The sequence below is a fragment of the Pan troglodytes genome, chromosome 9 (assembly GCF_028858775.2).
Source record: "Pan troglodytes isolate AG18354 chromosome 9, NHGRI_mPanTro3-v2.0_pri, whole genome shotgun sequence".
Lineage (NCBI taxonomy): Eukaryota > Metazoa > Chordata > Mammalia > Primates > Hominidae > Pan > Pan troglodytes.
In genome coordinates, this window is record NC_072407.2 from 70,793,039 (window position 1) to 70,806,252 (window position 13,214).

Below are 13,214 nucleotides of genomic sequence, written 5' to 3' on the forward strand. Positions count from 1 at the left end.
GAGGTGAGATGTGAAAGGCTGTAGCTCATGTCCCTGTTTTGCTAATGAGACAACCAAAAATCCTGATACAATACATACGTGAAATGAAAAACGAGTGAAATGATCAGTCGACTTAGTAATGATGGGGTCCAGCATTTAGTATAATGTTAGTCCTACACATCTTCTTTAGCATAATTACCATTGGGTTGGAATCTTTCTTAAGAGAACAGCAGGAGGCGTCCTCTAGTTCCTGGGACGATGGGAACTTGCAACAGGATTCCTGAGCAAGAAGATTCTGCAAAGTTGCTTCTTCCGGATTATTACTTGTAGTAGTACCACCTGCTTCCTTGATTTCAACCTAGAAAAAAGCAATAATTATTTTAGAGAACACATGGTGGACACTGGCTCTTGCAGTTGCATAATCTAGAAAATTGAAATCTCAGTGATAAGTAGAAGTTATGGTGAAACCCTGTTTCTACTAGGCATGGTGGCGCACTCCCAGCTACTGGAGAGGTTGAGGCAGGAGAACTGCTTGAACCTGGGAGGCGGAGGTTGCTGTGAGCTAAGACAGTGCCATTGCATTCCAGCCCAGCCCCATCACACATTCTTCCAGCATGCTCAGTAGTTTGAATTAGATGTTCTAGTCAATTGTTTTTTCCTCAAAAAGCCCAAAATCCTTGGTAACGTTTTAATATTATTTATGATGTGTTTATAGGAAGATTTGTAATTAGGTAGTAGCCCTTTCCTGCCTTAATAGTAGGACAATGAACGTGAAATGGTGGAGAGTAGGGAGTGGCTGCCAGCTTTGTGTTCAAGCTGTCTTCTGTAACAACTGTCAACCCGATGACAAAATTACCAAAGATATGGAGAAATACAGGGATAATACTGAAAATCAATAGAATTTTTAAAAGTAAGAATCCTCGTGGTTAAAAAAAAATTACAATCAGGATTGTTTCAACATTGGGATGCTACTTTTTACAATCTGTAGGAATGTGAGGAGGACTGGGAAACCCACGCTTTGCATCCTCCCCTCCCTTCCTCCTCCACCTACACTTGCCCGAGCTGCCTGGACCAGAGGACAGTGGGGCTCCCCAAAGGCCAGGAGGCAGGCCACAGAGCCCTTCCAAAAAGATGGTGGCTCTAAGGTAACATACTGAAGACCTCAAATAAAAATCACAGAGCAGGTATCTTTCAAAATGCAGATCGTGACTCAAATTGGAGCTTGTCCAGCCCAATAAAATCAGAGGCCCAAACAAATCATATTTCCCATGTATGGGCAAATCACTCAGCACAGCAGACTAGCATCTAGGTATAAATCTTAAAAGAGATAAAGTTTAGCTATATTTTAAGTAGCTTTATTTAGAAATTTTAAATTTCATTTAAATACACATAAAATTTTCTTCTACTTGCTGCTTTGGGGGATGTGCTATGCACGTCATCCCAGTTTAGATTTAACTTATCTCCCTGTAATCAGCAAATACTACTATAATAAATATATCATTTCCTCAGACCTATGCAACTAATATCTGAACTACTTATACTAAAATTCCATTTCTGACCTTTCAAAACAAAGGTCAACATGTGGGAATGAATTTCTAGAAGAAGGAAATTAGCAACTGATCCTGAATATTTACTGAAAATAATTCCATTCTGTTTAAACGATAAACATGTCTGTGCTGTATCTGGTCCATTTTATTAATGAATCAGAAAGCAGTCAATAAAAATTTAAAAAGCAAAGTCTCTCCTTTAGTTTGTCAGACCAGCAATCTCTTAAAATTGGATTAAAGAGAATTTTACTATCTTTAACATCAGAGAATTCTCTTGTGTGTGTTTTGTTTGTTTTTTAAGACAGGGTCTCACTCTGTCGCTCAGGCTGGAGTGCAGCGGTGCAATCTCGGCTCACTGCAGCCTTCGCCTCCCAGGTTCAAGCGATTCTCCTGCCTCAGCCTCCCGAGTAGCTGGGATTACAGGTGTGCGCCACCACACCCGGTTAATTTTTGTATTATCTTCCCTGTTCTGATTAATGCTTTCTGACTCCACTCTGTGAGGAAATGAGCCAAGCTAGGACCTACGGGCAGGAGGCGTGGGACACCAATCTGGCTGGGCAGCAAAATGCAGTTCTTAACATTTCAAGCCCTCTGAGAAAGGCTGTGAGAAAGACCTCTGTCCTGGGAAAAGGCTGGGGGGACTGGTGAGCTCTATGGCTCCTCTGAGGACAAACAGAGGTCAGTGGAGGCCCCAGCCTCTGCCCATCCTTTTCCTGTACACTAAGGAGTGGCAATTACCATAACAGAAAACCGGAAGAGCAGAAATCCAAGCTCCTGCTGCTCTGGCTTATGATACAGGGTCAGGCTCCAGCCATCTCAATACTGACTCAAGCATTGTGTCCCACAAACGCTTCATCTACAACTTACTAAAATGACCTCATGGATTGAGTGGTCTCGTTTTCTGAGCTGGGTCCTTTTTGAGGGGTCGAGAACACATTTTCCTGGGACCCTTTGTTTCCTTTGAAAACTCATTAGTTTTGGCAAGAACAAAACGGAAAATTATCAGCGGTCATCTACAGCTAGAGAGGGCAGTCGGCTGAGAGCTGGCAAGCATTTCTTTAGGCTCTGATTTACACTGCATATGCTTGAAGAGCTATTACTGATTAGCAAAGGGAAGATCTCACATCTTGACTTCAAGGCCCGGAAAATCCAAGTATTAACTCTGAGTCCTTGCTGTGGAGTCCAAGCCTGGTAAAGTTAAAGGGAAAAAAAAAAATGCAAGATGCAAACACGCCAACCCTCCACCACATTGCGTTTGTTTTCACAGACAATAGTTACCAGCAGACAGCGGGCCTCTCTCCTTAAGCCAAGGATAGCAACAGGGCCCAAGGGAACCTACGTCCTAGCTTTCCCCCTCTTTTTTTGTTGTCCGCCGTCTGCATGGTTAGGTCAGCTTTGGACGACTGGTGCAGGGCAGAATTCCCTCCAGGGGAAAGGGCTTGGCTGGGCCGATGCATGTTGGATTAGGAAGACGACAAAGAGTATACGCTCTGCCGAGAATCAGTGACTCCGGTGGGCTGTGTGTGGTGTCACCAGGGAAAATGCTTGTAGAGGGAAATCCTGGGGTACACTAGCAGCCTCAGATGGGTTGGGGAAGCGATGGAGGGGGAGCTGTGCCCATTCCCCAGGCGGTTCTTACTGGGATCATGCGGACGCCCGGGTGGGCGGCTCCTTCCAGGACCCAGGCGCCCAGGGGCAACACCGCCGGGCTGCGGTGCGCGGGTAGCAGCGAGGACAGGAAGTGCACGTTGCAGGCGGGCGGCTGCGGGGCCTGCAGGAGCGCGACGTCCTCCAGCGCGCTGAGCTCTGGGATCCCGGGGTACTCCCCGAGGAGCTCCCCGCCGTCGCTGTCGCCCCCCGCGAGCTTCGCCTTGACCTGGCCCTTGCAGTCGGCGCCCAGCGCGGGGTTGAACGCGTGCAGGACGGGTTCCTTGGGGTCCGCCGGGCCCAGGTACGCTTCTTTGAAGACGTGGAACTCGTCCTCCTCGTGCTTCACGGGGGCCTTCAGGCCGATGTTCTCCGAAACGAACGGACCCTCGGGGCTTAAGAGCTCCGTCACCATCGCATCCTCGGGGCTGGGCAGCCCGCCCAGCAGAGGGCCCTCCTCCATGGCGCAGGGCGGCGGGGCGGGATGGCGGGGGCCGCGCACCTGCAACACGCGGCCAGGTGAGAGGCAGCCAGGGGAGAGGACGAGGGGAGGGGCGGCCAAAGGAGGGGCGGCCAGGGGAGGGGACCCGGTGAGGGGCGGCTAGGGGAGGGGGCGGCCTGGTGAGGGAGGGCCAGGTGAGGGGCCCGGGGAAGGGCGACCAGGTGAGGGCGACCAGATGAGGGGCGATTAGGTGAGGGGCGGCCAGGTGAGGGGCGGCCAGGTGAGGAGCGACCAGGGGAGGCGGTCAGGTGAGGGGCGACCAGGGGAGGGGCGGCCGGGGAGGGGGTCACGGGAGGGGCGACCAGGGGAGGGGCGGCCAGGGGAGGGGGCCAGGTGAGGGGCGGCCAGGTGAGGAGCGACCAGGGGAGGGAGTCAGGGGAGGGGCGACCAGGTAAGGGGCGGCCAGGAGAGGGGCGGCCGGGGTGGGGGTCAGGTGAGGGGCGGCCAGGGGAGGGGGTCAGGTGAGGAGCGGCCAGGGGAGGGGGGGCCAGGTGAGGGGCGGCCTCGCCCACGGCCCGCCGCCCGCCGCCCACCCGCAGGGGCCCGACCCGGCCCGGCAGCCCCCATCCCCGCCTGCAGAGCCGAGGCCCAGCCCGGGGACCGCCCCGTCATGCCTCCTCGGAGGGACGCACCTGGGGCCGCCGGGGCTGCCGCAGCGTGGAGCGAGCGGGATGGGGCGTGGGCCGGGCCTCAGGCGCAGGCGGCCGTTGGCGGTTGGAGAAGGGGGAAGGGTGAGGGACAGGAACCTGGGGGGAGGGGAAGAGGCGCCCGGGCAGTGGGCGGGGCCTGGGCGTGGGGCGGAGTCGAGGTCGGGGCGGGGAGGTAAAGGCGGGGCCAGGGAGGTGTGGTGGGCGTGGTCTGGGGCGGGAGGAGACAGAGTCGCGAGGGGCGGGGCCTGGACTGCCGCTGTTGCCAGAGCGGGTCAGGGGAGGCACTCCCAGGGTTCAGCCGATCCAGGCTCAGGTGGGGAAACTGAGGTCCCCATCAACTCGGGCAGCGCTAAGTGGGACTGCCTAGCTTGGCTTCTGACCTTGGGCTTCAGATATATTTTTCTGGCCAGGCGTGGTTGCTCACGCCTGTAGTCCCAGCACTTTGGGAGGCCGAGGCAGGCGGATTACTTGAGGTCAGGAGTTCAAAACCAGCCTGGGCAACATGGTGAAACCCCGTCTCTACTAAAAATACAAAAATTAGCTGGCCGTGGTGGCACGCGCCTGTAATCCCAGCTACTTGGAAGGCTGAGGCAGGAGAATCGCTTGAGCCCGGGAGGTGGAGGTTGCAGTGAGCCGAGATCCCGCCACTGCACTCCAGCCTGTGCCACAGAGCTAGACTCCGTCTCAAAAAAATAAATAAAATAAAATAAAACATTTTTCTACACTCGAGCTCTCAAGACAGATCCCGGCCTGGGACGCTGCGGGTGGACAGAGGGCAGGGGCTTGCACCGCACGTTCCCAGCCTCGCACCCACTCCCGGTCCTTGGTGACGCAGCTTACAGGTGCAATTGATGGAGTTGGTCCCGAAATAGAAGTAACAAATACGGCTGGGCGTGGTGGCTCACGTCTGTAATCCCAGCACTTTGGGAGGCCGAGGCGGATGGATCACCTGAGGTCAGGAGTTCGAGACCAGCCTGGCCAACATATAGTGAAACTCCGTCTCTACTAAAAAATACAAAAACTAGCTGGGCGTAGTGGCGCACGCCTGTAGTCCCAGCTACATAGAAGGCTGAGGCTTGAACCTGGGAGATGGGGGTTGCAGTGAGCTGAGATTGTGCCACTGTACTCCAGCCTGACCAACAGAGAAAGGCTCCCTCTCAGAAAAAAAAAAAAAAAGTCACAAATACAATGAAAGTCTCAAATTTTGGGTGGGGAATGAGCTATTTCATCTTTAAGGAGTCAATAGATATCACTGTTTAATCAAGAGAAGAGGTGAAAGTTTAATTCAAGTGATGGCGAAACCTGCAAAGGGTGTAGAGGGACTGGTGGGAGTGGGTGCTGGGGAGACAGCCTCAGGTACTGTCTACTCAGGTACTGTTTTGGTAAAAATAAAGAATGTAAAACATCAGCTTTTAAAAATTAAATACTTTTCTAAATTTTTAAAGGGTAGTACCCAAGGCACAGCAACACCGTGTACTATTTAGTTGTACATTTAACATTCAAAAATCAAGAAAATTTTGCCTGGGGCTGGGCGTGGTGGCTCATGCCTGTAATCCCTGCACTCTGGGAGGCCAAGGTGTCAGATCACTTGAAGTCAGGAGTTCAAGACCAGCCTGACCAACATGGTGAAACCCTGTCTCTACTAAAAATACAAAATTAGCTAGGCATGGTGGTGCACACCTGCAATCCCAGCTATTTGTGAGGCTGAGGCAGGAGAATTGCTTGAACCTGGGAGGCGGAGGTTGCAGTGAGCTGAGATTGCACCATTGTAATTTAGCCTGGGCAAAAAGATTGAAACTCCATCTCAAAAATCAAACAAACAAAAACAACAACAACAAAAAACACTCACAAAAGCAGAAAAAATAATAAAAATAATAAATCGAAGAGCCCAAGAATTATGCATAGCTTGAGTGGCCCAAGCAAGAGAGTAACCCACAAGTTTGCACCGTTCATTCGTTTACTAATCAGAATCAGACGTCTACTGAGTAGCATCATGCCAGGCATACACAGCCACCTGTGGGGGTCACCCACGGGTTGCAATCAAGCCTGGAGGCTCTGCACCTGCTGCTCCTAGATGCTTGCTGCCCTGCTGCACTGGCTGGGCTGGCTCCGTCGAGTCTCTCAGGTCTCAGCTCAACCCACTCTAAGTGGGTCACCCTCCCTGCCAGCTACCACCCCCTCCCAATGATCCTCTTAGTTGCCTCAGAACACTTAAAATCCTTCAACTGGTTGGCTTGTTCTCTTTTTCCTCTGTGATATGGTTTGGCTCTGTGTCCCCACCCAAATCTCATCTTGAATTGTAATCCCTCTGTGTCAAGGGAGGTACCTGGTGGGAGGTGATTGGATCATGGAGGCGGTTCCCCTACGCTGTTCTTGCAATAAGAAGTGAGTTCTCACAAGATCTGATGGCTTAAAAGTGTTCGGCAATTCCCCCTCACTCACTCTCCTCTGCTGCCATGTAACAGGTTTCTTGCTTCCCCTTCACCTTCTGCCATGATTATAAGTTTCCTGAGGCCTCCCCAGCCATGCTGAACTGTGAGTCAATTGACTGTCTTTCCTTTATACTTACCCAGTCTCAAGAAGTTCTTTACAGCAATGTAAAAATGGACTAATGAGAGAGCCAGAACCTGGTGGGGTCACTGCTGTCTCCCCAGTGCCTAGAACAGGCGCTGATATGGTTTGGATGTGTGTCCCCACCCAAATCTCAGGTTCAGTGGTAATCCCTAATGTTGGAGGTGGGGCCTGATGGGAAGTGACTGGATCATGGCCGTGCATTTCTCATGAACGGCACCATCCCTCTTGCTACTGTCCTCACCATAGAGTGCGTGAGTTCCTGTGAGATCTGGTTGTTCACAAGTGTGTAAGAGAGCACCTCCTCTCTCTCTCTCAGATCTGGTTGTTTGCAAATGTGTAAGAGAGCACCTCCTCTCTTTCTCTCTCTGTCTCCTTTCACCATGTAGAATGCCTGCTCCCCCTTTGCCTTCCACCATGAGTAAAAAGCTGTTTGAGGCCTCCCCAGAAGCAGATGCCTCCATGCTTCGTGTATAACCTGCAGAACTGAGAGCCAATTAAACCTCTTATAAATTACCCGGTCTCAGCTATTTCTTTACAGCAATGTGAGAATGGCCTAATACAGGTGCTCAAGAAAAACAGAAAAATGGAATTCATGCATTACTTTAACATATTTACTGAGCATCTTTTATGTGTCAGGCACTGTTCTCAGCACTGAGGCAATGGAATGGATGAATAAATGCACAGCAAGTGAAAATCAACAGGCTTTTCTTTCCAGCCCAGCACATGAACTTGGTGATGTCCATGGTCTCCTCCAAGGCCTTGTTTCCATAGGCTGAGACTTTCCACTTTGTCTCAAGTATCTGAACTTGGTCCTTGACTTATAATCCCCTTAATATAACAAAAGAGACAGAAACAAATCTTGTAGTAGACTGGGGTTAATGTTTTATTAATGATAACCTACATTCACACTGCATTTCTAAGATTTACATCCAAAGAGCATATTGTATTTACATGCACCGGTCAGCCCAAGATAACAAATTCAAACCATGGCTGCGTTAAGACAATGGTTTGTTCCAATTAAATTAAATAGATAATACTCTTATCACCCCCCTTGGACATGTACAATAAGACCCCTCTTTCTCCCCTCAAGGAATATAAAATTGCATTGATAACTGCACTGATGAGCAACAATTACATTTGAAACATTTAAAACCTGAGAGAGAAACCCAAATATGTTTAAGCACTCACGTCTACACTCAAAATGCCCTGTGAACTCTACTGTAACACAGATTGCTCAGTGGTCAACAGTGCATGATCTAGCTGGCTCTGATAGGGACTGACGCCGGCTGCTGGCTTTTAACGGGAAGTGCTATTCTTGCCCAGGGCAGAGAGAGCTACATCCCCCCTGCCTGCTTGACAGACAGTCAGGGTCTTTTGTTGTTGGTTTGTTTTTGCTTTTTTTTTTAGACGGAGTCTCGCTCTGTCGCCCAGGCTGGAGTGCAGTGGAGCGATCTCGGCTCACTGCAAGCTCCGCCTCCCGGGTTCACGCCATTCTCCTGCCTCAGCCTCCCGAGTAGCTGGGACTACAGGCGCCTGCCACCACGCCCGGCTCATTTTTTGAATTTTTAGTAGAGACGGGGTTTCACCGTGTTAGCCAGGATGGTCTCCATCTCCTGACCTCGTGATCCGCCCGCCTTGGCCTCCCAAAGTGCTGGGATTACACGCATGAGCCACCGCGCCTGGACACTTTTTTTTTTTTTTGTCTTTTGTTTTCATTTGTTCTTGCTTTCAGGAGAAAAAAAATCTTTGGCCCATAAAGGTGGGATTTTTACATCATGAAGTATACATACATAAAACATGCATGTGGGCCGCACATCGTGGCTCATGCCTGTAATCCCAGCACTTTGGGAGGCTGAGGCAGGTGGATCACCTGAGGTCAGGAGTTCGAGACCAGCCTGACCAATATGATGAAACCCCGTCTCTACTAAAAATACAAAAATTAGCAGGGCATGGTGTTGGGCGTGTAATCCCAGCTACTTGGGAGGCCGAGACAGGAGAATCGCTTGAACCTGCAAGGCAGATGCTGCAGTGAGCCGAGATTGCACCACTGCACTCCAGCCTGGGCAACAAGAGTGAAACTCCATCTCAAAAAAAAAAAAAAAAAAAAAAAGGCATGTGTTCTCTGGCAAGCACCTTCCATCGACTCCAACAGTTCAGCCGTCGCTGTTGTACTGTCGGGGTGCAGGACTCTGAAAGAGTCAGGCCCAACTAGAACCAAGTGGTCAAAAAAATAAATACACAATTTAAAACAATGGACAGCTAAGCTTGTCATGACAGACAGTGGGAATTTCATTCCATGATGCTTCATTTTTGCATTAAATACTGAAGATGACTCAGTGCATAATTGCTTTGTGGTCCATGAGACGCTTTCATGAAGGCACTCCTATCTGAAGGACAGGCTGGGTGAATACCTAGCACCGTCACTTGAGACATCTTGGCCGGTCACCAAGGTGAGCCGGCCTACTGTCTCCATCACCCTCTGGTGAGTCTTTCCCCTCACCGGGTGGGAGGAGAAGGCCATCCCTTGGGGTCGTGGAGCCACTCTCTCCTCACCACGGTGGGCTGCCCTCCCCTTCCTCACTTGCTAGTCCCCGCTTGGTGGCCGATGCCCTGCCCTCCTTGCTGTCACTTTGGGAAAGAGATCCTCCTGAGGCACGTGTCATGTTTTATTCTTGAGTGAATTATCTGACCATCACGGCCCTTGCTCCCCTTTTATGACATGTGCCTGTTATTTCTTTTGTTGCTTATGATGACAAGAAGGCAGTCCCGGGAGGGGAGTCTGGCACAGCTGCCCTTGGGAAGGAACTGGTGTTTCTGAGGGGGAGGGGGCTGGTGGGGTGTAGCAAATGCTTATGTATGGTTATCCATACTCAGTCAATTGTGAAGGGAACAGTATACCCACAATTCCACCCAAAGACTCCACAAAATAAATCTTTCTCTCCATCTCCCTTACATTTAGGGCCTTTCATTTTTAAGGCACTGGGTTGTGAAGACTTGAAGACATACAAGGTCAGTAAAACTGAAGATGTTGCATCCTGCTTGCTTCAAATGTGGAGAGGCAGACACAGGCTACTGGACCAGACGGGAACGGTTACCCATGGTGACAAAAGCAGGTCTCCAAAGCACAGCATTTTGGTTAGTGCATTCCAGATGTGTTAGCTACAACTGGGGACACCAACTTGAATAACACATTTTTCTTTTAACAAAACAAAAGTTTACCCTGCTTGGATGATGCTAAATGCCCTTAAGCACTAGGCCTTCGGTTGCCACTGAGAAAGCACACCATTTCCATTCCACTGTGTGTGAAGCCACAACCCTACTAATTCCTTCATTAACTCAACAAGATTTGCATCCCTTAATAAATCCAAGCCGATGCGGAGACATCAGGGGAGACTTTATCAGATGTCCCCCAAGGGAGGGCAAGTCTGGAAGTAGTGGGGTTATGCTTCACAGGGGAGAGATACTGTTCTAGGAAAAAAAAACACCCACATTTTTTGGGAGGAAAACTGAGTTTTTTTAAGAGCAGTGTTTCATCCCGAGCTAAGGTCAGGATTAATGCCTATTTTTCATTTGGTTTGCATCAGAAGAGCTCGTTTTCCTTCCCAGCAGCTCCAGTGGAATTACTTTTTGGAATTAGAACTGAGACCAAACAAAGTGATGATGTCAGTCATTGCTTCTTTCAGGTGCCTTCCAAAGCGATGAGAATCCTTTCATGTAAAAACAAAACCCAAAAACCTATTAAAACGTGGCCATCCCCACATTTCAAGCTTTTTCATTTGCAATCTGACCCAATGTTTCATTGAAATTCCTTTCTGCCAGTTCTCTAAGATCTGACCAACGTCTTAAAGCTTAACTTAGACATTCCAGAGAAATGCTGAGGGTAAAGAGATGACAGCTGATGTGTTTGTGCGGGTGTGTTGTCGATCTAAGCCTTCCCCTAATGCCAATGCGTTTATCCCACGGAAAACACAATGACCATCCTGAGCATGGTGGCTCATGCCTGTAATCCCAGCACTTTGGAATCGCTTGAGCCCAGGAGTTCAAGACCAGCCTGGGAAACATGGTGAAACCACATTTCTACAAAAAATACAAAAATCAGCCAGGTGTGGTGGCACTCCGCTATAGTCCCAGCTACTCAGGAGGCTGAAGTAGGAGGATCCCGAGCCCAGGAGGCTGAAGCTGCAGTGAGCCGAGATCACACCACTGCACTCTAGCCTGGGTGGCAGAGTGAGACCCTGTCTAAAACAAACAAACAAACAAACAAACAAACAACAAAAGAAAACCACAGTGAACAAATAAACCCCAACTTCCTCTGTTAACAGCGACAGTGGCATGGGTTGCCAGGCTATGTACAACAAGGAAAGCAGAATATAAATAAGGGCAATGTGCCATGCTAGGGAGGAGGTCCCTTGTTCCATCCACAGAGGAAGCCGGGGGTCCCCTGCTCTGTATGCAGATTTCTTAGTGTGTACCCATTATTTTTAGTTCACCTTCCAAGTGCTAAAGAGTCTGAAAGTTACAGCAGCACTCCAACGTTAAGCTTCAAAACCATTGCTGCCAACAGAGGTAAACATGTTAAACCAAATTAGATACATTTCCTTTTTTTTTTTTTTTTTTTGAGACGGAGTCTCACTCCATCACCCAGGCTGGAGTGCAGTGGCATGATCCTGGCTCACTACAACCTCCACCTCCCGGGTTCAAGCGATTCTCCTGCCTCAGCCTCCTGAGTAGCTGGGATTACAGGCGTGTGCCACCACACCAGCTAAGTTTTGTATTTTTAGTAGAGGCGGGGTTTCACCATGTTGGCCAGGATGGTTTCAAACTCCTCACCTCAAGTGATTGGCCAGCCTCAGCCTCCCAAAGTGCTGAGATTATAGGTGTGAGCCACCGTGCCTGGCTGAGATACATTTCTTTAAAACTAGGTAAAGAGAATTTTGAAATTCACTTGTGGCTGAAGCCTGTAATCCCAACACTGGGAGGCTAAGGTAAGAGGATCGCGTGAGCCCAGGAGTTCAAGACTTGCCTGGGAAATGTGGGGAGACCCTGTCTGTACAAACAATTTTTTAATTAAAAAAATTTAGGCCAGGCGCGGTGGCTCATGCCTGTAATCTCAGCACTTTGGGAGGTCGAGGCAGGTGGATCATCTGAGGTCAGGAGTTTGAGACCAGCCTGTCCAACATGGTGAAACCCCGTCTCTACTAAAAATACAAAAAAATTAGCCGGGGTAGTGGTGGGTGCCTGTAGTCCCAGCTACTTGGGAGGCTGAGGCAGGAGAATCACTTGAGCCCTGGAGGCAGAGGTTACAGTGAGCCAAGATCTCGCCCCTGCACTCCAGCCTGGGCGACAGAGTGAGACTGTGTCTCCAAAAAAAAAAAATTTTTTTTAAAAAGCAGTCCATTTATGTGAAAATGCCCAAACCAAGTAAAAGCAGGCAGTTGAATTGACTTTTTCTGTCAAATTAAAGATGTGTTTCCTTAAAAAGAATAAAGCAAAAATACCCCATCTTCAGAAAAAGGAACTTCTTTTCATACATACCGTCTCAGGGCAAGAGAACTTGGAAGAAATGTGGAAATTGATGAGGTTCTCTCCCACAAGGATGTACGACACACCATAGCCGTCATCAGCAACCTGGAGGACAAGGAAATTTGAATTTGTTGCTGGGAAATGAGACGACGTGAAAAAGGGACTTTCTAATGTTCTAAATGCAACACTGGCGGGGCTCGGTGGCTCCTCCTTGTAATCCCAGCACTTTGGGAGGCTGAGGCAGGCGGGTCACTTGAGCCCAGGGGTTCGAGACCAGCCTGGACAACATGGCGAAACCCTGTCTCTACAAAAAAATACACACACACAAAAAAATTATCTGGGCATGGTGGCATCATCTGTAGTCCCAGCTACTCAGGAGGTGGAGGTGGGAGGATCACCTGAGATGGGGGAGATTCAGGCTGCCATGAGCCGTGATCATGCTTACTGCACTCCAGCCTGGGTGACAGAGCGAGACCTTGTCTCAAAAAAATAAAAAATAAGTGCAAGACTGCCAAGGACATCCATAGCAATGATCAGCAGTAATTCCTTTACGGCGGTAGAACCGCAAGGTAACGGGGGCACCCAGCACGGAGATGGGCCCATCACACCCCATTACCCATCCCATCACCACGCCCCACTGTGCCTCGCCCAGCCCCGCCGCACTCACCGGTCCAAAGCCCCCTCCGCTGGACACGTACTCTGGGTTATTCTCCAAGTCAAACAGCTCCACTTGCTGCTGAGGGGTCTGGCTTGTTGATAATCTCCAAGGCTCAGATAAAACCTATTGAGTGA

At 49.7% G+C, this 13,214-nt stretch overlaps 2 protein-coding genes across 13 annotated transcripts in view; both read right to left on the reverse strand.

Moving 5' to 3' along the window:
- TESMIN (testis expressed metallothionein like protein) overlaps positions 1-4,515 on the reverse strand; it is a 46,769-nt gene extending 42,254 nt beyond the window's left edge. For 9 of the 11 annotated variants that reach the window (XR_010147578.1, XR_010147577.1, XM_063784223.1 and 6 more), the window contains exons 1-3: positions 4,308-4,474; positions 3,166-3,675; positions 179-337 (exon numbers count right to left, since the gene is read on the reverse strand). Coding sequence is in view for 9 of the 11 variants with exons in the window: in XM_063784223.1 (XP_063640293.1) it covers positions 179-337; positions 3,166-3,636 (630 nt within the window). In the remaining 2 variants the exon portion in view is untranslated. Of the gene's footprint in view, positions 1-178; positions 338-3,165; positions 3,676-4,307 lie in introns of all 11 variants that reach the window. The other 2 variants (XM_063784222.1, XM_063784224.1) reach the window with 2 other exon arrangements.
- Positions 4,516-7,758: 3,243 nt separating this feature from the next.
- Positions 7,759-13,214, reverse strand: part of CPT1A (carnitine palmitoyltransferase 1A) — an 87,316-nt gene continuing 81,860 nt past the window's right edge. Inside the window, exons 17-19 of one of the 2 annotated variants that reach the window (XM_016921421.4) lie at positions 13,090-13,203; positions 12,435-12,527; positions 7,759-10,606 (exon numbers count right to left, since the gene is read on the reverse strand). In XM_016921421.4, the coding sequence (XP_016776910.2) occupies positions 10,520-10,606; positions 12,435-12,527; positions 13,090-13,203 (294 nt within the window). In that variant the 3' untranslated portion in view covers positions 7,759-10,519. The remainder of the gene's footprint in view (positions 10,607-12,434; positions 12,528-13,089; positions 13,204-13,214) is intronic. The other variant, XM_016921422.3, reaches the window with a different exon arrangement.